At 38.7% G+C, this 25,545-nt stretch overlaps 1 protein-coding gene across 1 annotated transcript; it reads left to right on the top strand.

Annotated features, from left to right (window-relative positions):
* Positions 1-8,998: 8,998 nt before the first annotated feature.
* mdka (midkine a) lies at positions 8,999-25,076 on the top strand. Its single transcript, XM_035419233.1, has 5 exons — positions 8,999-9,153; positions 20,903-20,985; positions 21,186-21,353; positions 23,363-23,521; positions 24,298-25,076. The coding sequence occupies exons 2-5, from the start codon at positions 20,904-20,906 to the stop codon at positions 24,324-24,326; spliced, it is 438 nt and encodes a 145-aa protein (XP_035275124.1). The 5' UTR covers positions 8,999-9,153; position 20,903; the 3' UTR covers positions 24,327-25,076.
* Positions 25,077-25,545: the final 469 nt, after the last annotated feature.

The raw sequence follows: 25,545 nt of genomic DNA, 5'->3' as shown, positions 1-25,545 counted from the left end.
CATTGTTTTTTTCCTCTTTTGCAGATGTTATGCTAGAATGTCTCACAATTCTCTTCTTATTTTTTCTTTTCTTTTTTTTGGCCTTTGTCCCCAAGGCAAACTATGTACTGTTTAATTTAGTATGCCAACTGGTGATTGAGTGTGCTGTTCCTGTAGGAAAGGAAGTTAAATCATTCTCAAAGTTGTCATTCACAGACCAACCATTGTCATATGAAATACATTTAATACTTTTGAAATGGCATAATTCATATGTTTGCTATTTACACATTTGTAGTAAATTGGAATGCTTGGTAGATATTTTAACAGGTTAAATAAATGTTACAAAGCCTTTTTTCAGATATAAGCTTTTCAACAACTGAATGCAATCAAGCTATGCTCATTTCTTCATCTTTTCTTACACTTTCAAACAGCTGTAAGCAGAAATGTCAGTTAATTTGCATTTTCCATGCTTTTTTGAGTTGCTGTGCAATTCAGGGCGTATATACAGTGAGTTCTGTAATGTTTGGGGAAAAAAGGACAAGGCATGTTTTTTCTCCTGATTTGGCTCTGAACTCCATAATTTAATATGTTTGTAATCAAACAATTCGTTAGTGGTTAAAGTGCACATTCTCAGCTTTTATTTAAGGGTATGTTTATACGTTTTGGTTTCACCCTGTAGAAATGATAGTACTTTTTTATACATAGTCCCCCAATTTCAGGGCACCATAATGTTTGGGACAAATGAGAGAACTTTCAGTGTCTAGTCTTGATTCTAGGCTTTTGGTTGGCTTTGGAGTCTGTTATTGGCATTTTTCAACATGAGGACCAGAGTTGTGCCAATGAAAGTCAACAAAGCCAATATGAGTCTGAGGGGAAGAAAACAGTCAGAGACACAAGCCAAATCTTAGGCTTACCAAAAATCTATTGTTTGTAACATCCTTGAGAAGAAAGAGAGCACTGGTGAGCTCAGTAATCACAAAGGGCCTGGTAAGGAAGGAAGGAAGGAAGGAACATTTACCGTTGATGACTGAAGAATTCTCACCATAATTAAGAGGAACCTGTGCAACAGATCAGAAACACACTTCAGAAGGCAAGCTTGGATGTGTCTGTGACTACTATCCACAGACGACTTCATAAACAGATCTACAGAGGCTACACTGCAAGATGAAAACTACTAGTAGTTAGCTGCAAAATCAGGAAGGCCAGGTTAGTTTGCTAAATAAGTACCTAAAAGAGTCAGCAGAGTTCTGGAAAGAGGTATTTTAGGCAGGTGAGACCAAGATACACTTGTATGAGACTGATGGCAAGAGCACTGTGTGGAGGCCAAAAGGCAGTGCCCAAGATCCAAAGAACCCCCCCGCCCCCCTCATCTGTGAAACATGATGGGTGTGATGATTTAGGCATGAATGGCTGCCACAGGTACTGGCTCATTTCTCTTCATTGATAATGCAACTGTGGAGTACACAGCCAAATCAATAAATAAACAAAAATATGTCTTTGTGCCGAACATCATGGAGCTCACTGTATGTGTGTGTGTGTATGTATATATGTATATATATATATATATATATATATATATATATATATATATATATATATATATATATATATATATATATATATATATATATATATAATGTATGTATACACACATAGGTATAGGGCATACCCTGCCAAGGCGTAACTTGGCAGGTGGTATACTTGCCACCCCGCTGCATATATATATATATATATATATATATATATGATGTGTGTGTGTCTAAAGAATTTTAAAAGAAAATGTGTGAGTTACTGGGTAATATACCGTTTCTGTAATTAGATTTAAGAAATACATCATTTTCTACTTATATAGTGACCAAAACCATGGACAGACAAGTGTGAAGTATAAACAATATTGACTTGTATGTTTGTTCTATGGGCTGGTTTTGTTACTGTCTGCTTGGGAAAAATAAATATTTCATAAATGTTTGTGTGTTTTCACTGAAATTGCGTCTACATTTTAAACCTTCTATTTCATTTATATTTCAGTTGTTTCATCACATTTTATGACTCACTATACAGTTGTGCAGTAATACATGCTGATGTGCTGTCAGATTAATTGTCTTGTTTGTTTGGGCTCTATAACAGTTTGCATTGATAAAGTGGTTCTCGGAAATGTTTGGCCCATAAAAATGCTCATTTCCATGTCATAATGCTCATTGCCACGAAACAAAAGATTTGCTGTTAGTGTTAAGTGTCAAACTGTTAAGTGCTACAAAAAAGACTTACATTTCCAGAAAGACAATTTTCTCATGAAATGGGAAACACGTACCATTGCTTTACATTGGAAAAGTTTTAGTCATATGTATAAACTTTAAGTTGAAGCACATGAAATAGTGACAGTACATAACTAACTGATGATGTGAGGATTCTATACATATGCTGTATCTAACTCTCCCGGATTGACATGGCAATGATGAGATGGGCATTCAGTTGCATTTGATCATTCTCAATTGGGACACACTGCTCATGTAATCACTTAAATATATGAAGCTTCTTCCTCATCACACATTCCCATTTCTAAAATAAAGTTTTGATTTTTCTGCAGGCACTCTAATGGTAATATCTGTTGATATTGTTTGGGGATCAGCAAAACTGATTAATAAGTAGAATGCATTACAATTTCTTTTCCCATAGTTTCAGGCAGGAAATCCAAGTTTGAACTCTGGTAATCTATTTTCTATTGAGTTTTTTAAATTGGCAACAGTATGAAAGAGGCTTGTGGAAACAACTTCTGATAAAATTTTAAGTATGTAGGGTTTCCGGTGTTGTAGTAATTAAGTTTTGTTTTAGTTCTGTTTAAGAATTGGTGATTTCAGAGTGGTGAGTGTCTCAGGGTGCCAAAATACACTGAGGTCTTTTTTTCAATCGTGAACAATGTTTAATTCACTTGATTCTTCTGACACTTGCTTTCACTGAAACAATTATACGATGCAAAGTGATGACCTCACATAATGTAAAGGTGTTTTTAACCACACGGGTAAAGTATATGCATTAAATCACTACGTACTAGATTTGCAGTGAAGAGGGCTGTATTTCCACATGCCTAAAAACACATCCCTACTGAATAATGCTAATTGCCCACAGATTGGGTATCTCTCAACTTGTGAAAAATAAATACAGTGGACCATTCACAATGATGAGACAAAGCCAGCCTTCCATGTGGGTTGGTTGTGGTAGTCAAATCCCAGATCGTGAGTCCACTGGACCAAATATTATCTCTTTTTTTTGTATCCTTTGGCAGAAATGAGATGCTAAGCCCATAAAGCTTCCCTAGGGCTTTTTCTTGGTGATCAGTGCATAGGCGTTGGAGGGCAGGCTGTGAGAGTGGGTTGAACAAGGGCTAAACATAACACAGATATGAGCTGTACTGCCAACATGCAGAAGCTTCGAATGCAAATTTGTCAACAGCCCCCTAAGCCTTTACCACTCGGTTATCAAGGCAGCCTTTAAGAAGCTAAGTTTTTCTACCGAACCATCAGATCAGCCGCAAAAATTATGATGTGGGCCTAAAAGAAGACCAAATGTACCGTATTCTGGAACATGAAATTGAATGTTTATTATTGATGGAATTATGGTATCCTCCACTGAGCAATCCATTGGCTTTTGAACTTAATAATTAACTTGATGAACTTGTGATTGATGATGTGCTCGTTTTAATTTTCTCTAGATCAAGGAATGTTTCCCACAAGTGTTTTTGTTGTAAAGATCTGTTTTGCACCAACGTTGTATGACTGGTTCAGGAAGGGTGTGATGTGTGGGGCTTTCACAGATAGTTTTGATTTAAACAGGACTAACTGTGTTGTGTTAGCCACAAGCAGACTGCAAATAAGTGTGTGTCCATCAGTCCAGCTTACCATTTTAAAAGTTTGCTGGTCACCATGGGGACTGAGAAAGACCCACTATTGGGAGAATTTATTTTAATAATTTTTTTGTTTTTCCTCAATATGCCTTTGCCTCACAGGTACACAGCAATAAAGCGGAACCAAAATCTCCAGGGAAAAAGCAAGGCACCCTGAGAGGTCATTTCACAGAATATTGGTCACAGAGCCGATGGCGCGAGGACCCACCTGACCTCTGCTTCCCTCTGTCAGAAATCATTCCACCCACCCCCCTCCCCCTTGCTTTTGGCTCTGGCTCACTCCGCCACACATCCCAGCCCATGCTGGCCAATCATTTCACGGTTTGTTTGAAGGATAGAGCAACGCTGGCCACTGGGCAAAGGGGGGAGACTTCCTCGCTCGGCTTGGCCTCAATGTAAATTTTCCAGCCGGTGGGGTTTTTTTTTTCTTTCTCGTTGCTCTGGTGGGTGGCAGGCGGGCGGACAATTCCCCCACGCATGACTGAACCATTCCCTCACATGGAGGGGTTGTGGAAGGTTAGAGGGAGTCAGTTCCTCTTCGACAAAGGCAGTGCCAGGCAGAGGTATAAATCTCCACCACTGGGGCTGTTATGCCCTCCTTCCCCTCTATTCTCCCCATTCTTTACCCCTCAACCCTGAAACCCTACACATTGTCGGGCTGCCTTTGTCACCCTGCCCTGTCCCGTCGTGTTTCCCACAACAGGGACGCAGTTCCACTCACCAAAACAGACGAATCACGATGAAATTCAGATTTTTTTTTTTTTAACTGAAAAAATAAGGCTGCAATCTGGGTCAATTGCATGTGTCTGTGTGATTGCAGATTTGTTTGTTTTTGCAAGAGCTCTTGTCTGGCCACCAAGCACAACAGCCACAACAAATTTCACACAAAACTTATTTTATTCATGGTTTCCTCTTTTTTTGTATGACCTGAAATAAACTGCTGGAGCTTGGAGTGTTATTATTGGTATCCTTCAAGCAGTGAGAAGCATACTGCAAGAATATGACATTTTCTTATTCTTGCAGAGCATTATCTTTATAATGCAGTGGCAATCTGTCAAACTCCTAAATGAGCACAGCTTATATAGAGCTTAGTGCACTGTGAATGTGTGACTTAATATTTGTAACTTTTTAGCACTTTAGTACTCCACATTTCTCCTCAACAAGCTACAACAAATTCCTGTCTGCTGCAAAGCAACAGGCTTCAATATTCAATCAGAAACATACAGTTGCAAGTAAATGTTTAGGAACTTTGGCTCAATGGTTGAATTCACTATGAGGATAATTCTATCAATTAGCATCACATGCATTTTGGATTTTGCGGAAAAATAGCAAAAAACTACATAACACTTAATAATATAAATTATTACATATTGCTAGCATTTCACTATGAAGCACTAGCACTTTGATTTGCCGGTTTACTTGCCCTGCAAATAAAGCAGCATACATATCTGTAACACAAGATATGTAATGGAAGTAAAAATAAAAATCAAACAAGAACCTTCTCATGTTTAAAGCAACCCCATAAAGAACAAATACATTAAAAATGCAAAAGTACCCCTCCAAAGAATGCAGAGACATATTGCATTGCCAGTTAAAACACAGAAATGAATTAACAGTGTTTCAATAAATATATAAGGTTTTCCATCTGCCCAGCCATGCTCCATTAAGTTAGCTCTTTCTTATTGTATACAGTACATCACAAAAGGAATAGGTCACTGCAAACACATGCCCCTCATCTCTTCCTGAGCATGACACTCCAAACCCGTCCATCAGGAGCTGTCTGCAATGACATTAAAACCAGCTGCGGTTGGGTCTCTTGTCTCATTTACACTTCCGTTTTTTTTCTTAGTAGACAATGATTAGATTAGGAGGCCGATGTGACCAGAAGAAAATCTATCTTAGCCATGCCACACGTCAGGCAGTTCCTCTGCGATCGATTTGTTTGCTGGCCTGTCCCTCTGTGTGCACTACCTTTGTGTGCATTATTGAGTCTTGGAAGCAGGGGAGAGAGGCTTACAGTAGCTGTGGTGAACAGCTCTTTGCTAATGCACATGTAAAAATGGGGCCCACTTCTCTTTTCTTTGCTTCCTGTGACCAGACTGAAAGGGCGTGTGTTTTTCCTCTACACTGTGTGCGCAGGTATGGAGTGGACTTGTTGGTCCTCCTCAGGGAGCCTGGATGGCTCCAGCTCTTTAGCAATCAAAGGTCTCATGCATCTGTTTCTCTAGTAGGATAAACTGCCCTGTTGCTCTGACGAATGCATGGCAGCTACAGAATATTGGCATCAGTAAAATACCAGGGACTTATTCAGATTAGGAGAGCAGCTTTCCTGTACTGTTGAAAGCTACAAATTGCTCACCCTATTTGTAACTTATTAGAGCAGATGGATGTTTAGAAAATATGTCTTATATTGTGAAGCCAAACCCTGCAGCAAGTCTAATTAAATAAAACATTGAAGTCAAGGTGACATTTCGATCAAATTTTCGTAACAGCCAGAAACGGTGATCAAATCATTGTTTATTGTCTCGCTAAATCATGGGTTGGTAAATATTTGTTCTGGATGACCATAGATTCCTGACTTAATTGGGAATCACTTAATGATAAACAGCAGGATCGTAAGTGGTTTGGCTTTTCACCAGTGAGAATGGCAGTTAGGGAAGAGCAGAGAGAGAGTGGCAATGACAAGTGACCCCCCCAGGATTTTCCTATGATAGCATAACCACCAGGACAATTAGCATAACCACCAGGACAATGACAAAGAATCTGTAGAGGCATGAGAAAGACAAGTACCTGCAATAGCCTACCTGTGAAAAATTAGGTTGCAGCAGTTGATAGGTGAGAGTAAGGAACATTTACCTCCCTATAATACACTATACCTGTCTAGGTTTAGATCATACTGTTAGATCATACCTGATTTTTGACTTGACTGAAAAATAACGAGAGAATAAGCATGCACAATTTTAAAAGTTCTCAGCATAAGTTGCAAGGACAAAATTTCACATCAGAGAATTCAGACTGAAAACTTGCAGACTACCTTCCACTACCTCCAAAGAATATGTGATATTTTATTTTGTTTATTTAACCATGTGACAGTTAATTCTTCAATGTACCTACTGTAGGTCTGCATCAGACCACATTTCACAGTTTCCACAGCCTATTTAAATACTGTACCTGAAAAATCCCATAAGCGTGTGAGATGCATGACTCCCACATCCAGACTTGCAATGGGTGGGGCATAGAACCTAGGGCACAGTCCTATACTGAATTACAGCACATCAATTCAATTTCAGTAATTTCATGACCAGTGCAACAGCAGCACAGTTGCAAAAGAGATTGATTTAAAGAAGAAATTAACTCTCGTTGTGTTGTGGTTTTGGGTTTATTGTGGTCAATCAAGTTGCTTTTCACAACTAATTTTGTGAAAACCAGCCTTGAACATTTGCATTGGCGTATCCCCTAGCAATTCCACTAATGATCAGGCACCTTTGCGCTGCCTTTGTCAAATAAATAGGGCCCTTAAACTGATTCTCTCATTTTTGTGTCACTAACATCTGGAGGCTGTCTCCATTTGAACACACATCAGTGATCACTGTAACAAGTTTCATAAGATGTGCCACTAAATATGTACCAATATTGGCATTGTACACATCATGTATCCATATCTTTTCCTTCAGGATTTTCATTAGATCCATTGCATATGTCGGATCTGTCAAGATTCTAAAATTAGAGCGATTGACTTTGCCCACGCAGTGCCACTGCTTGACTTCTTGGCTTGCTGATTTTCTTTTTATAGGTCAGAAAAATGACCTTTGAACATCTTGTTGATCCAGGGATCCCAAATACTGTGCCAGGGTCTGCTGCCAGGCTTAACCTCATCAGGTCTTTTTAAGAAGTTTTTTTTTTCATATCTACTTTATTTCTACTGGAGCATCCCAAGGCTATGTTTTAGGAGGCATTATGTTGAGACATTGTCTCTAGTATTTTGGTATGCATATTGACACTTAAGGTTTTGTTTCTACTATTACCATGATGTACATGCAGTTATTTATCTTTTTCTTCACTGCGTGTTGATGTTGATCTCTGGTAATAGGGGCGGTCAAAAGAGAGCAGCCATGCTTTTGGTCCAATTTCAAGTACGTATAAACCTGTCATTTTCATTTTCTCATTGCAATGTCTAACAGCAATCAATGCAGAACAAGGCATTGGACAGCACTGTACAGCACAATCAATTTCACTGCCTGAGGTAAAAGCATTAGTTACATAATGCAGTACATAATGCAGTATCCAGCTCCACAACTGACAGTGGAATTTTAACCATATTTTTGTCAGCTCTATAGTGAGTGAACTGGTTCTAGAACATTTCTTTTTAGACAAGAATATTAAATATTCTAATTAGAGGGACAATATAGTTTATCTATTTGTCCATTTGATTATTTTGTATGTATTTATTAAAATCTTGTATTTTTGAAACAAATCCATTGAAAGTCCATTGAAACAAATGAATGGAATGGCTCAATGTCACACAATAAACAACCTTTCTGCAAGGGTGCAGTGCCATGTCTCAATAATTTATGTATTTGCACATCTGTCCATGTTTTTTTTTTTTTTTTTCTAAAATGTTATTTTCTGTAAATATTAAAATGCATGTTTTGTGCAAGGACACAGTCCCAGTGGGTAGTTTTGTGATTCACCATGGTGTTTCACGTGATTAACTCCTATCCCTCATTTCTATTGACTGGTTCACATGCAAGCAAGAAAACATACTACATGGTGTAAATTCAAAAACGTTAAATTTACAATACACATTTGCCACTCATTTTTTTTTTTTTGAAAAGGCATTGTAGTATCTCACCGAGAAAATCATCATTGCCAGATAAACTCACTGCTATGTTGAAATCTTTAAACTTTCAAATCTTTCACAATTTGGTGGTGGAAAAGTAATTAGAAGTAATTATTCCCAGATAAATTAGGCGTCAGACTCCAACTTAAAGCTATGGAGTCGAATCTTATTTTATTGAAGTGGACTTATTTACAGAACATCTTCAGATCATCTTTAGTTTGCACTACCTAAGTTTATATCACGTGGGCTAATGATGTCACCGCGTGGTTAATTTAAATGTTGCCCTTATGTGACCAGCTCAAACTAGTTTTGAGAAACAAAGGACGGGGCAACAGATAACAGAAAGCGGTCTTGGAGTACTGACGAGGGCGGAGTGAGCAGAAACACTCGGAGCAAGGAGTTCATTCGTGAGAAACGCAATCTACTGTGCCAAGTAAGTTGAATAAAATCATGTAATTATTAAAGGTTTTATTGGATGTTCACTGAGCAAATAAAATGTTTATAGGCCTACATAAATTTACATTCGTTTTTAAATCTAGGAACTTAAGTGGAATATGCTAATCACAAATAATATTTGCAAAGTGATGTAACTGTACGTGTTCATAGATAACACCTGTTAAATGCAAACGGGAAATACCAATCAAATGTTCCAGAGGTGGGAAACGTTCGATAAAAATAGCTTATGCTGTGACATGGAATGGCAAAAGTTTGATAAGATGCTTCGAGTTAGCCGTGCGCCACTAAATATTGCTGAATAGTTTGAGAGTAAAGTTTGTTTGTATGTGTACATTTAACTTGGTTAACTTTAAAGGTACATATTTTGTGCATTTGCTTTCCTTTATGTTTAAATAAGCCTTTAGTAATTGCCAGCGGTGTACCACAAACAAATCGCAGAAATTCGTATGCCCGGCTAAAACAGAAAAAAAAAAAACTTCGTTTCGCTCTCCTACAGTGTCCCATTTGCGGACAAGTGCCCACAAAGGTTCAAATAATTAACTTTTTCACATTGTCCGAATCATTTGCGTTCTTTTCCTGAGTTTATAAAAGGACGTACATAAAATGATAAAATATAGAAAGTTTTGAACTGAGAACTAAAATGGTGCAGTTCGATTAAACACATTATTACGCATTTAGAAATGTATAATGTTATTAACTGAAGATGGGTCCTAGTTTTACCGATTTGTACTTGCTTCAAAAGGCAACGATGACGCATTTGGAATTAATAGATAATCCAGTACCATTGTTATACACTGAAATACTGCCCTTAACGCTTTTTGGTTTCATAATGTACTTTTCATCACAAGGGGAACTTGCTGGAACTGCGCGCATACTCGCCATAATGTTCGTCGTAAGCATTTCCATTGAACGCTGTGGATGCTTCTAGCGCTTGTTGCGTGCCTGTATGTCAAAGGCAAACAATTAATTGGTTAGACCAGAGTAATTGTTTCCTCACTTGAACAATCAATACAATAGGTGTCCCTTATATGTCAGTTATTGGATGGAGGCACAGCACGAATGAATACAGCTACCGACCTTGGTGTAAAGGATTATTAGTATTCAACCACTTTGACACTTTGTTGAACCCCTTTCACAGTCAAGACTGCAAAAGATTGAGAAACTACAGAATTAGTGGATAGCTGTACAATTCCAGAAGAGCAGTGGACAATTGTAAATGTTAGTTTCTGGTTTAAGGTGAAGCAAGGGCATAACTGTGCAAGATTCTTTATCTTGCAGTTTCTTTTAAAGAGGGGCAACATCAGATGGGTTAAGAAAGCGCTACAGTACTTAATGGCTTGTTAAGCACTGTGCTGTTACTGCCTCAGATTTGAATATAATGAAAACTAGACCTCCAATACATTTTAATATTTATTTAAATTATTTTTTTTTACCTTGCTTTGAGTGGATTAGCATTTGAATTAGAAAATTTTGATGCTGATTCCATCTGAACAGCTAACAATCTTAAACTCCACTCAAGATCTATATGGGTAATACAGAGAAAGATGATGCATTAATTTTACTGTGGATAAAATGCAAGATGACAGAGTGTATTTTCATGGAAATAAATGTAGAACAGATAGCAGTCAATTATTGTAAAACAGATAGTGTAAACACTGATATGTCTGGTAAAGCGTGTCGAAGTTGTCAGCACAGACTCTGGGTATGTCTCAGCTTATCCTTTGGAGCAAAACACTGCCAACCCCCCCCCCACCCCCCACCCCCACCCACCCACCGTCCACCATAGGTCCTGTGATCATCGCTTTGAGAGGGTCCCTGAATGGTTTTGTGTCTTAACATTCTTCAGCCTTTTCTCCCAGCAAACTGAATGAGTGGATAAAAAGTGCTGGGATCACAGGGTTAGAGTGGTGAGGGCCAGCCACTTGTGCACTTTTCTCCTTTCACTGGCCATGACCCTTTTCGCCTGCTCGTTTCTGCATGGCCATCTTTCTTTCTTTCTCGCCTCCGCTTCAGATGCAAAGTAGTGCCTTTTGTGGAGGCCACAGAGAAAAGCTCTTTAGACGGCACCAACTCTGGACTTGTAGTTGCAGATTGCAATCCATGTAAGAGCATGTAGAAGTTCAGGCTACTGTACAAATAAGCTCCATTTTGTTTGCGGCATTGTTGTTTGGAGAACATTGGAGAGAAAGGTGCCTTGAGTGCAGCTTGTGGCCCATACCCTAGGCAAGATCAAATGACCCCTGTAGAGAAGTAAAAGTTAGAAAGCTGGACCTCATTGTAATTAAACATTTGAAAACAGGGGAAATATAATTATTGGGATAAATAAATGCTTTGAAGCTGTTCTGCATTGTGAATCACGTAGCTTTGAGGGTGATGCTATTCATCAGCTTCAGTGCTTTTACACTAGGCTTTGTTTCATCAGTACATTTTCAATATTCATATTATTTTGAGTCAGCAGAAAGTTGATACTTTTTGTTCTCTTGCAGAGACAGTATTTGTTATTAATTAAACTTTGGCGGCGCCTAAGTGTTTTCTTTTTTTGACTGATGTGTGCTTTCTAAATGAATTTTTTTTTAATGTAGGCTTGAGTTTTGTCCTCTAAATAATGGGAGACATTAGTTCCGGATTTGCCCTTCAGATTTCAAAGTAGCATGTTTAAATTTTTACTATTTCAAGCTAGGCTATTGTGATTAGGGTCTATTCATTTGTAGTGACTGCAGCCCCAGTAGTCCCCCTGCAACTGTAGAGCAGTGTTAGAGGGAAATGGACTGGAAATATTGCCCTCTGATCTTTTATATAGCAATTAGACTGATGTCCAAGATATAATTTGAGCTTCCTGCTTGCTTGCAAAATTTACTCTGCTGCTCGGAATGGTGCTTTTTACCCCCTTCCGCCTTGGGTCTTCCTGTCCCTGGTGCTGGTTGACAGAATGGCCTATGAACTTGCCAGGCAGTGCTACATAGCCAACTCTCACAATCCCACTGATGCAGAAAATCAGCCCGGGGCCTTGGCACCGATGCTGTTCCATGACTTCATTCATAATGACAAGAAACCAGAGGATTGTGCTTGGAAAAATTATGCTGAAGAGCAGCTGGAATTTTGCAGTGCTTCTCATCCCTCAAGGGTGACTCCTTTTAGTCAAGGTTTGAGACAAAAGCAAGGCTAGTTCTAATTTGACAAAACTTTTTTCAAAATTAAATGGCACCCTTGATCAATATCGAAGGGAACTGTAAGGGATACCGATGTGTCTGAATCTCAAAGCTTGTACCATGTTTACATTTCATATGGAAAGAGGAGGGATTTCCTCCCCATTCTACCAAGTTAAAAGTCGGTGAGCAAAACTGTGCCATGTATTTCAAAGGAGGACATGAATGATGCATGCGTTTCAGTCATTGTCTGCCGAGGAATAGAAACTCTCCTGAAGTGGGCATGGAGGTTGAGTGGACCTTTGTATCCTGTGTCGCATTGTGACCCCTGCTACCTCAAGACCCCTCTTTTCACTGAACCAGTGGGAGTTCTGCCTGCTCGGTCACTAGCTTTTCTGAGAAGAGGAGTAATGCACCCTCAAGTGGTGAAAGGATCCTAGAGAACATCTTGTACTATATTTGAATGCACTCCAAGGTAAACGTGAGAACACGGGGTATATTACAACCAAGGCGTTTTATCATTAAACTTTCTTGTGTCTGATTTGTGCTGAGACTTTCCTTTTCTTAGTTTTAATATTACTTTAGGAATTGAATTGTGCTACAATCTAAAGCTAACTGCGAATAAAAACCAGTCCGGCTTAGTATAGGTATTTTTGTCACGCTAGGAAAGCAGGTAGATTTAGATCATTTCTGTTGAAGCAAAAAGAAAAAAAAAAGAAACGTGTTGAATGGATGAAGTCGGTGCCCATTTAGACCATCCTCTGAAAGCCTCTGGAAAAGTGTTTCAGTTGAGACTGCTGATGTGAAGCTCCATGGACCTCATGACTGCCATGAGAGGCCAAATGTTGTCCTTCACTGCTTTGTTTTTCATGTAATTGCAAGACTATGTATTTACATATAAAAATGAGTTCAAATGAGTCATTGAAAAAACTTAGTCGCTCCCCCCATATATGGGTCCTGAAGTCTGACTCGCACATGAGAACTGGAGACCTAGAAGGGATTGGAATCCATGCTGGCTTGTATCCTGTAGAAATGCTTGTGGATAAGGCTGCATGCAGTGCATCCGCTAACCACAGCCTGCCCTGTCCAAATCTGAAGGGAGTGCCAAGTTTTTCCCAGAAGAGGAATTTTAAGTGGCTTTTATTTGTAGAGTCCAACCCTTGTTCCTGGTTACACATCATGTCCGGGACATTTCTTTATTTCCAAGACAATCTTACCAAATGGATGACCAATGAGGCACAGTTAACCAATTGTTATGGCTAAATGCTAAATTTGGTCTCCCTCAAAATCACATGGCCGGTGCTAGGTTTGTTTTCCTTTTATTAATGGCAGTAAAGTGTTAGTGTTAAGAGAGAGTGTATTTCTTGGATAAAGATTTTTTTTGCACTGCGAAGCCACTAAGTGTTTGAAACTACAAAAAAAGAAACATTCCTGCTGAGTAGTTTGCACATTTTTTGCAAATTTTGTGTACAATTTATTTGCTTTTGATCAAAGTTCAGAAGGAAGTAGGACACCATTACTGACAGTAGGAAGTTTTCAAAAATGCATGCATTTGCATTCACAAATAGGGAATTGCATAATCAAAGTATTTATTTAGTATACATATATGTTCAAATTCAGCTGGACAGACAAAAGATTTGGCTCTAAGGCACACCATGGGACCTCTGTTTTCTTTCCTTTAAAAAGAAATAAAAAAGAGGCCAGAAAAGGCCTTATTTTGAACCAAGGGATCTGTATTCCTCGCAGAGGGTAATAAAAGCCATTCAGGGACAGCTAGGCCTCAATCTCGGCAGGGCCTGGTGGCCGAGGTGAAACCTGCTGAGTGCCGTTTCTCTCCAAACAAAAGGGTTGCCTGGAGAAGCCCTCGGTGTCCATGGCCCGGGGAAGAATGCCATTGGAACTGCCGGCTGGTATGGAAAAAAATACAACAAAAAAAAACTTTCAGAGCCTGCCTTCTGAAACGGGACTCGTCCGTAATTTTTAACAGCGGCACAAAGAGCGAGGGAAAGATTTATGGAGTCGGGAGTGTTTAGTCACGCTCTGCTGGGTTTCTGCCGCTTAATTATGTTTGTTGCGGGGCAGCCGGCTTTACTGGGTCAACAGAATATTTTATGAACTGGTTTTAAGAGAGTGTTAAGTGTACGCTTCCGTCGGCCTGCCGGCCTCAGCCTTTGTTTCCCCCGAGGGTTTTATTTGCTGTGCCTTCGGTGTGAGGAGTGGCCAGATAAATAACCGGCTCTTTATACACAAACCCAGGTAAAAACCACTCAATCCGTGCGTGGCAGCTCGGCGAGGAAATATTCGGGTAGCCCGGCCAACGTGATAAGCATATGGAATTGGTCTCCCTAACTGCTGAGATAATGGCATTCTTTCACCTGAAGGCCATGCTTCAGAGAGCAATTAATATTCCGGCTGAATGGATGGAATTTTTCCAGTCTATCTGCTTACTTTGGGAGGAGCGGACCCCTGCCAGAACAGTCGATTTGGCCCTGGTTTATGTCCTTCCCAGCTACAGCAGTGGGTGCCCGTTGGTAGGGGAGAGTTCAGAGTGAGTTGGACTGTAGCGGCTACAGATGGGACTGCTACCATTGGCCCGTTTCTGTTTATGCTGGGCTACAGTGGCCAATAAGCCTGGGTTTACCATTTGAATAGCTAAATTTAATGCCTTTAGCACTTTATAACATTGCTCTGACTACTGAAACTACAATAACTATGAAGGACATTAATTCTATATCATGCAGTTTATGCAAGCAAAATTACACTGCTGCTGGGAATTTTATTTTCCTGAAATATGAATATTCTATGCTGCGCAACATTTAAAGCAGGATCAGAAACAAAGTTTTTTAGGGATATAAAGCAGTCAGTATGATGGCAGTTTCATTCAGCCTGTCACTGCATGGTAGCCTTTCCTCTTAAGTCTTGCATATTATATCGATTTATTATGCAAAATGGTATCCTACCTTTCTGACCATTTGCCTCAAGGCTCAGCACCTGGACTCGATCAGCTGCTTTGTTTTGAAGCAGGAACAGGAAACAGGACCTTTGCAAAAATTGGCCCTGATTGTTTACTTTGATTTTTCATATGGTTCAGATTGTTGTGATAAAACTTTTGCAAATAACTGATTTATTCTGCATTATATATTCATTATGTAAATTTAACCCTGTCTTTTGGTGTCTGGTTAAAGTTAGAGTGAAATCCTGATTCTTCTAGTGTTCAATATGATATGAGCTTTGCAGAATGATGGAGCTGTGCTCTTAAGTGTTCCTCTGCTTTGCATTTCGACAGGCACCCTTTCGTTTGCTGTTATAAAGTAAATTAGTCGCTGTGCCCCACTATATTGTGTATGGAATATTAATTTGGGTACAGCACATATGATGAAAGGTGTACAGTTTGAGTCCTGGGTGAGATGCTACAGTATGTTTGAACCCTTGGTCGAAGCATTTCATGTGAAGTGTTGAAGTAATGATCCAGCTCAAAATGCCTTGCATATTGCAGTGTGAAATTATATTTAATGAGACATCCAGATAGTGCCTAGTAAGCAAGTATCGAGCAGAGTTATGAGCAGTCTAGTAATATGGGTTGTTACATACATTTTTTTTGTATATCCCATAAACAACATAAATCACCACCATGCACATTCCTCTTGGCTTCCGTGTTGTGGCAGTAATTATTCAAGTGGAAACAGAAGAGAAAGGCAGGATTAACACATTTGCTCTTTGCTAATCCTGTCCAGTGCCCTCTTTTTAATAAGAAGCACACTTGTGTGGAGGCCAGGGGCATGCTGTTACGACTTTCAATGAGCGCCACAAAAAACGAATAAAGCCGCACAAACTTTGATTTGATGGTGGTTTGGTTCAACTTGCAGATGATTAAAAGAAAGCTGGGTTTGCTTGGATATGCACCGAAGAACACCCTTTTATTTTGGATTTTTAGGGGATTGTGCTTCCTTGTTTGGCCTCTTCCTGGAATAGTAAGAATGAGTTTTTTTCTGTAGTTTCTATAGTATCTGCTGAAGGAATGTCACTTGACAATGAAGTTGCTTCTCTGTGGAGTATATACCATGGTCATTTCAAATCAGCTGTCAAAGTTCAAAAGCGCCACTTGCCAGATATATTGTCCCTGGCAAGCATTGTCTCTGAAAGGATTGCCATAGATAGTGTTCAATGAAATATCGTTCCACCTATTTTTCAGTTGGTATTAGGGATGTCGCAATGCCTAACTTTAGTAGTTGATACCAATACCAGTGAAATTCCACGATTCCTAATTCGATACCATGGTAAAAAAAGAAATCCGATGTACTTTAGCAAACACTCCTTCATTAACGCTAAGGTGTACGGTCCCGAATATGTGATTAGAATGGTCTTAACTGAACATTGTAATGCTGATGAAAAAATCACTACTGATACAATGGATTTCTAGAACCCTGTCTTGTCATTTTCAAATGTGATTTCTCTTCTGAGGGGTTTTAAAAAGCTGTGACACTGAAAAAAACTAGAACAGTGGCATGTAGTCTTTAATGACGTAACAGTTAACAGTACACAGCAACTAGTAGCTTCAAGTAGCTTACTTAACCAACCATTATTCAAATAAACCCTATTGCGCTTGCATTTTGTAATATATGTAGACTGTGTGTGCACGTGAGCACGGAAATGCATTTCTCACAGAAAATGTTAACTTTTTTAAACTTCACTGCAGTGGTGATAAACTTGCAAGAAGTAGGCCTAAGTGCTTGTGTGTTATTAACCTTTATTGATCACTGTATAATGCTAGTATGATGTAGCCAATACAGGCCAACAGCCTTATTCCATAAAATCGATTCTTAATGTTGCCTGTTGGCCTTGGGGTTCTTAGACAAAAATAGCCTCATGGAAGAAGACATTATTTAAATGAATGTTTTAAACTGCTGATTAAAAATGACCATTATGTGAGTGGCTGACTGCCGTTAAAGTAGGTGTGGCCTCCACTTGATTCCAAGAAACAGGATCGTATTTGAAGGAAGTCTGTCTTCACTGATATTTTCCTGCACATCCTGCTGGAAACCAGTGACCACTGAGAAGTTTACCACAGCCAAAAGGCACCATATTATCGATACATACACAGAATCCTGACTGCTGGACAGGTCTAGATAATGTACTGTTTCAGCGATGCCTTGCAGCTCTACCTATTTGACAATTTATATGAAGGGCAGTCGGCCAGCAGTGTGCTGTGATGGTTTTTCCTAGCTTTGTTGATTGCTTTATTTGGTTCTTATGCTTGCATGTTGAGATGAGATGGCTTAAATGTCTGGTCTGTCCATGGTTGACAAATGAGCTATTCTTAATTTTATGTGCTTTCCCGTTCTTCATATCAGGGCTGGGCAGTCCTTGTTCTAAAGGACATTTTGTCTACTCACTTCCCTATGGAGCATTTAAATGCATCATTAAACCACCACCAGATTATCTAACCACATAGTTTAGCTATAAGCTAGTAGTGTTCTTTTTAAGTTCACAGTTACAGAAAAATATTATGGAGGAGACAAATTGTACCATTTCCCAGTCCTACTGGGGGGCGACATAGCTCAGGAGGTAAGACCGATTGTCTGGCAGTCGGAGGGTTGCCGGTTCAAACCCCGCCCTGGGTGTGTCGAAGTGTCCTTGAGCAAGACACCTAACCCCTAAAACTGCTCTGGCGAATGAGAGGCATCAATTGTAAAGCGCTTTGGATAAAAGCGCTATATAAATGCAGTCCATTTACCATTTACCATTTACTTTTTTTTTAATTTTAAAGAAAAACACAACTGCCTAAAACATCCATCTCTACAACCTTTGACACAGAAGTGGAAGGCTCCATATTCATGAGAGCAGTCGTGCTGTGCTGAAGTGCCCTTTGATAATTTTGTTATAGCATGGAAATGCATGACTAGTGCACAGTGCAGCCAACAGCAATCGATATGAATTAAGATGTGGTATCACTGCCATCCCAGCAAATAAAGTACAGAGACAAATTGTGAATGTTGATGATTTATTCTAACTTTGATGGGAAGTCAGGGAGTGTATAATGTCATCATGTATTTTGCAGAATACTAAGACAGTTACTGTATTTCATTACAGATGTAAATTTAAAATGAGCATTCAAGATCACAGATGCTTTCAGGAAATTCAATATAAGAGTTTTGGGATTGCCTTTAGGTACGTAACATCCATAAAGTTCAAATGGGAGCCAAATATTGTCTCCTTCTCAGTAATGCAGATTCAAATACCCCCATCCAATCAAATGACACACTTTTGGGATTTGGCCAGATTATTTTCCTTTTATAAATATATTTTGGTGCTGTTTTTTATTTTTATTTTTATTTTTTTCCAGTACTGAAATTTTGGTAGCTTATTTCATCACCTTTTGGCATTTGACTTTTGTTTGAATTTGAACTTGTTTAACTGTTATTACCCCAGGGATAAGTGTATGCTATGTATAAAAGAGCCAATTACTGTGTGGAAATGCTTTTTGCTTGAGTAGTAAGTGCCACTTTTCAAAGCATGTCAAAACTAGGCAGGTATTTCCTTGATAGCTATGGTACAGAGTACCGATGACTCATTGCATACTGTTTATTGCATGTGGTGGCTAATAGAGCTAACACTAGTGCCTTAAGTGTCATTTCCATTCTGTAATGAGGGCTTGCATATGCATTGTGGATGTATTTTCGTTTTCTGGCTTCAACATTGTGCTATCTATTGTGCAGTGTATTTTTGATTGCCATGGTTACCATTTACAGCCAGTCCCAAGATGTTCTCTCAATAATAGCGGTTTGCTCTCGATTGAACGGCAGGAAGGTCACCGCAGGAGGAGGGCAAATGAACCTAAAACTTTGAGGAAAAAGTTGAGTGTGTGTGTCTAGGACACCTCAAGCACTGTTAATTCACCTCTGAAGACACCCCAGGAGGCCAGTCCTGCTGGGCACCCAACAGCATCCTCCCTATTCACTGACACAGTAGCAGCTACCACTTGTGACTCCATCACTTGGTCTCTGTGGGCACACACAATAGATTCTTGTGACCATCAAAGAAAGCAGAGATAAAGATACTGTCCTGACCTGTACTGTACACCTAACATTCCCTTCTTTTATCAGTAGTTTTTGCAGGTGGTCAGTTTCAGTGTAGTATGTGTGTCCTCTCCCTTGCTTTAATGCTAGTTTCACCCACTGAAGGCCCAAGCGTGTTTTCTTTGTCAGAGTAAACTGACAATTGAGAAACTGCTGTGTCACTGCCTCTTGTTTGCACTCTTCCAGTACAATAGCCCATGTAACCAGTTGGTTGGAAGGAATGTATTGACTACTGCCGATGCATGGCATTCACATAATTTTGAGTAATACAGGTGGATATTTCATGAAATAGTTCAGTCATCCAAAGGTATCTTAAATTAATCTTGTTTGTTTCTTGAGTTTGCGTACAGAAAGGTACCTGATTTGATTTAAATTTTTTACTTATTAACATTGAAAGTTGAAATGACTACTTTAAACTTTGTTCATAAAAATAGTTCACCTTATTCTGTATTTGCAAATATAGTGATAGTCTCTAAAGATCATTACATTGAAGATAGTGTTGACTTAGGCTCATAGAGTTTAGTAAAAAAAAAAAATAACATATATTTGTATCTGAAATTACATTTATATGGAGTATTTCAATATATGAACAATTATATAAACAATTTCTTTACAGTATATTTTAAATGTATATCAGGAACTCCTTTTCTCAACTCCTTTTGCTTATAAGGAAACATACTAATCAGTTACATTCCAGAAGTAGTTTTAAAGTTATATTCAAGTTAAATTAAACAACAATTGCAGTTATTTCAGCATACTGGATCTAGTAAGTTGAAGATGAAAAAAGTGTTTTATTTGGGCGTGCTTTAACAATTATTTTGCTTCCACTTAACCCCAGTGTCATTTAGCCTTTGTCTTCTCCCAAGCTACAGCAGTACATTTGTATTCATAATTTCACATCATAACAAACCTTGTTTTGACTGAAATGCAAAAATGACAGTGTCTTTTCTATCAGTATGTAAATCATATTGAAAAAGTGGACATATAAACAATGAATATTATTCTTCTGTCACTTGCATCACATAGAAATATGCCACCGTTGAAGGTCTTCCTCTCGGGAAGGAAGCATCAGTGAAACAGTTTATACTGAAAATGGTTCCATTATAAACATTTATTTGATGTAACAAATGTATTTGAGTTAGTCAGAGAACATGCAATGAATCAGTTGGCTTTAAATTTGTTGTTACAGTACACATTAAACAGACTTGAACACCTAGATACTGAGTGCCATCCTTAGACTGTGATTTCAGAAGGTAATACATTCTTCTTGTCGGAATCAGAATGCTGTCTTTAAATGTTCACACACTAAATGCACAATTCTCTCTGCAAAGATGGTTCAAGGGGATCTGTAATTTTAAGAACAAGTCAGAGGCAATTGCATAAGATCTGCCTCAGACCAGAGGTAATATTGATTTTCTCATTTTGCGGTTGTGACTGTAATAATCCCTCTTTCTCTCTCCCCCCTCTCTCTCCCATCTCTCTATCATGCTATCTCTCTCTGTAGAATGCGGGGTATGTTATCAGTTGTTCTTGTAGTGGTGGTGGCCTTAATGATGGTGACTGCAGAAGCTGGAAGGGGCAAGAAAGGTGAAGAACATCAGGCTAACTGCTTCCAAACTATCAGATAATACTAATCGAATGCACTTATTGTTCACTATCCAGTTTACTAATAATCTACTATCCATGCAATGGCTTGTAATTAAACTAATAAATTATTACTTTTAGCATACATCCCAAGACACAATATGTACATGTTTAAATTCAGATGTTTCAAAATTTTGGTGCAGAGAGAGGCAAAGGTGCCAAGGCAACATCTGACTGCACAGAATGGACCTATGGCAACTGTGTGCCCAACAATGGAGACTGCGGCCTTGGAGTCAGAGAGGGCACCTGCAACGATCAGACCAAGAAGCTCAAGTGCAAAGTTCCTTGCAACTGGAAGAAGGAGTTTGGCGGTAAGTTGGGGACACCCTGTTCTTTAAATGAAAGTATGCTTTGTGTCAAGTGCTAACGGCTCCTCTTGTGATCGTTTCAGTACTTCATGTGCAGATGTTTTTTAGTGACTGTTGAGACTGAAAAATACTGTAAGGATTTTTTCTTATTTTATGTGTTTTGTGTAGCATATTGTGCTATGACATTTATATATTGCAAATATTTCCCATTTGGCATGCCAAACAGGAAAGTTCGAATTTTCAAGATTTTTTAAATATCAAGAAATTTTTTATATTAATCCTGGGACTTAATTAGGGATGGATATGAGTACACAAGGATTTGAGTGCTTGAAATCACTTTACAGTACTTAGGGCGTGATATTTGAAAATAAGTTGTGACTAAATGTGTTTAGCTTCATTTATTTTTACATGGCTGCTTTAGCAATTTATTGTTTTATGGGTAATGATGTTAGTTTCAGAAATCTGGCTTCGCAGTCTGTAGCTACAGTATTTCAGCTGGCTTAAGGTGAGTTTTCAGCATAGTTGGTCTCATGAAGGATAGAAATCCAATCAATTCTAAGCAATCTTGAGGGTTCAGTTGTTCAGTGTGCATCATATAAAACAATTATTTTTAAATAATAGATCTCATATGCGAAATGACTGAACATTCACAACTGCAGAAGCAGTAACAGGTGCGTGAAGTAAAAAAAAAAAAAAAAATCAATGGGCAGTTGACGCTATGGAACAAATTCCAGTAAAATGCATTGATGGACCGGTGAAAATTGCATTTCGGTCCATCGTGGAAAGAAAGTATGCTTTTTGCCTTAGAACGTGAACTACATCATGCTCAAAATGCATTAGGTCTAGTAAAATAATAAAACAGGACTTCACTACCGTGGGTCCATTTGTATGCTTTTAATGTTTTGTAAATTGCGAGGTTTGAGTCTGATGAAATGTATTGTCACTGACACTTTACTGCAACGGGGGAAGGAGAGCTGAGCAACAACTCTGTTGACGGGGGCCTTCAAACATAACAACTGGCAAGGACTGGTATCTTGATCTCAGCACATTCTAGAGTCTACATTGCCACACTGTGTTCCTCCCAGCACTGGGCAATATTGTGAAAATGCTGTAGGCTACAAATCACTCTGTAGGCTGTGTCAAGGTTGACAGTTCCCATCCAGAACTGCCAAAAAGTCACAGTAAGCACTAACTGGGGAGGAAATTGCAGAAATGGTAAAAAAATTGCGAAAGTAATAGAACTGCCAAAAATGGCAAAGATCATGGGATGGGCTCTGTACGGTGCAATTTTAGATTTGTAATCAAACGGTTCACATGTGGTTAAAAGGCCAAACCATAGGCTGGCCAAAATAAACTGTTTGGAACATCATGATGAAAAAGAGCGCTGCTGTTGGCATCTGAAATAAAAAAAATTTTTTAAGTTGCCTGGACTTGTCCTAGTGTTTCTGCACAGCTAAGGTTCTTTTATGGCTGAAGCTAGCACCAGGCAGGAGCAATGGTCTCTGACCAATATGGACATAATGTGTTTCAATATTAATCTCGGATGATGCAAGATATATTTGGCTTTTTAATAAGATGAAACATTAACGGAGGACACTGGACATCCCATATCCCAAATTAAGCGTATTAAGCCCAAACTCAATTGGCAGCTAATTACATTAGAAAGGGCTGTTACAAATACTGAAAGTGAGATTGCATTTTCCTGGAAATGCTTTTTAATGCAATCTTTATTAATACATGTCTCTTTCTATACTAATAAATCTGCAGTACTCTAAGAAAGCAGATTTAGTTTTCTCATCGCTTTTGTGCATTATACGGTGTCAAAGAGGGATTATCTAGAGTTTTTTTTTTAATGAAATGCAAATTACATATGCATGTATATTCTGTCAAATTATATGCAACACATGATTGTACTGTAACTGCGTCTAGCAAAAACATGGCAATGGCTTAATAAGTAAAATTATACGAATGCTAGAAAAATGAACGAGGGCTGTATCTGTTTTGCCTTTCAGCCGACTGCAAGTACAAGTTTGGCAGCTGGGGAGAGTGTGATATGACCACTGGCTTGAAGACCCGATCTGGAACCCTGAAAAAAGCCCTGTACAATGCTCAGTGCCAGACAACCAGGAGTGTGACCAAACCCTGCCCAAAGACCAAGACAAAGGCCAAAGGTCGGTTTGATGCGGTAAAGAAAAGTGGCCTGTGGCTGCCAAGGCAAACGGAGAAAGTCCACGAACATGCTTATAAGCTAGAAAAAATCTTATGCATTCCAAGCAGCTGCTGTAATATCTAGGGCATGCTTGGGGTACAGTAATGATGAGTTATTAAAATTTCAGATGGTGAGACTCTTGGATGTTCCTCAGTTATTGGATACCACTGGATAGCATTTCATGTGGAAATATCTACTGAAAACCGTTTAAAAGATTTTGCCATGCTCCTTGGTTGCAATAAGAAAAACAACCTTTCTCTCGTGCTATGAGATGACCTTCTCACCAAAGAGCAGTTTGGCTTGGTGAGGTTATGGCACAAAAGTAAAAAGTGTTTGTAGCATTGTCAGGAAAAATCACATTAGAGTCCTAATGTGATTAGAGACCTGGGATTGAAGGTAATGATATTGGTGGAATTCTCCATTTAATATGGTAGTGCGAGGACTTTTATTTTGCACTCCTTTGTAGCAAAAATGCTTAATAATGTATTAGTATCCACATCACACATACATCTTGCATAGAGATTAATTAAAATAATACTTCTGGGTGGTATCACACAATTAGGTTTCATAGATGTGAGAGAAAATAGACTGGACGTTGTGCATGTAATTGTGATGTGGGCCAGGCCATTGGAGACTTTGATGTTGGCTGCTTCATTGGAGCACCTTGCTGCCAGGGAAGTTGTTTTTACTTCCCTCTGATGCTGATTTCTCTGTGTTGTGCATTTTATTCCCCCACAGGAAAGAAGGGAAAAGGGAAAGAGCACTAAAGAGAGTTGGAGCCTTGCGATGTAACAGGCCTCTCCTCCGGATTTACCGCACCAGCACAATCTTCCTTTCTTTGCCAAACATCTCGGACCACGCTCAAGGTATCACTGCAGCCATAATTGCTGCCCTCCTGAAAAAAAGCAAAAACAAAACAAAATGCATACTATTTCTTATTTTATGAAACCAGTGTTTGTAATGTACAGTATCCTTTCTCTTATATGTAGGCAAACTTAAATATGTAATCAAAGACAAGTCCCTTTCCTGTTACTGATTTTTTTAAAAGTCAATATTCTTTTGAAATGGTGGATTTGGCCAAGAAATTCTGAATGAAAATTCTTGGTATGGCTAAGGCTTTTTTTCTTGTTTTCTTTTTGACTACCAGTTAGACCTACTAACAGAACTGAACAGGTTTCTCCAGTGAATTTGAAATGTGTGCCAAGTACTAAACTCATAGGGCCCAAATCACCTAATTATTGTAGAGGATAGCTGTATGCATATTTTATGTATGAAAAGATGTAGGGTTTGAATGCTCAAGGGATTAGAATTTTGATTATTCAAAATGATGTGTGGGTAGCAGATACTATTGCCATTGTTATATATAGGTTTTGTTTGAAACAAAGCTTATGTGAGCCTATTTGAGTGTGTATGTATAATCTGTATGCACACAGACATAATAGTAAGTTTTATTGTATTCACAAATGCTGTCAACAAGAAAATGGACCATTCCCAATAAATACACTTTCTTAAAACAACCTTTCAAGAGCTTGCCTCGTATTTCCGTTCAATCCCATTGTGTTCTTTCTTGATACTTAAAAGATCAGCTAATATTTTGTGCTGGCTTTCTTCTTCCACTGATACATTATGTTGGTAATTGCTACCCTCTAAAAAACCAGTGGAACTATCCCCCACCCCCAGATCCACTGTAGGATTTCAAATCTAGAAACATCTTGTCTTGGATTCTTACAGGTTTTGTGTTATTACTGCAATTGTGCAGAACTGAGGTTTTTCTCTCAGTATAGATGTCCTATCATACAGCCCTACTGTGCATAATAATATAGGCCTGTATAATAAAAATGGATTAGTATTTTGTTTACATACATTCATACATGCATATGTATGCATGCATGCATACACACAATAGATATGTTCTTTAGGATGCAGAACTTGAAAATGTGGGAAAACAAAGTACAGAATCCACACTTGTTATTAGTTAGCCATATC

Source organism: Anguilla anguilla, chromosome 5, assembly GCF_013347855.1.
Source record: "Anguilla anguilla isolate fAngAng1 chromosome 5, fAngAng1.pri, whole genome shotgun sequence".
Lineage (NCBI taxonomy): Eukaryota > Metazoa > Chordata > Actinopteri > Anguilliformes > Anguillidae > Anguilla > Anguilla anguilla.
This window is presented reverse-complemented; position numbering and strand designations above follow the sequence as displayed.

Excerpts from the sequence above, each read along its gene's own strand:
- mdka (XM_035419233.1), top strand. The coding sequence starts at position 20,904 with ATGCGGGGTATGTTATCAGTTGTTCTTGTAGTGGTGGTGGCCTTAATG. Across the intron at positions 20,986-21,185 it reads AGCTGGAAGGGGCAAGAAAG|AGAGAGGCAAAGGTGCCAAG; the intron begins GTGAAGAACATC and ends ATTTTGGTGCAG. Across the intron at positions 21,354-23,362 it reads CTGGAAGAAGGAGTTTGGCG|CCGACTGCAAGTACAAGTTT; the intron begins GTAAGTTGGGGA and ends TTTGCCTTTCAG.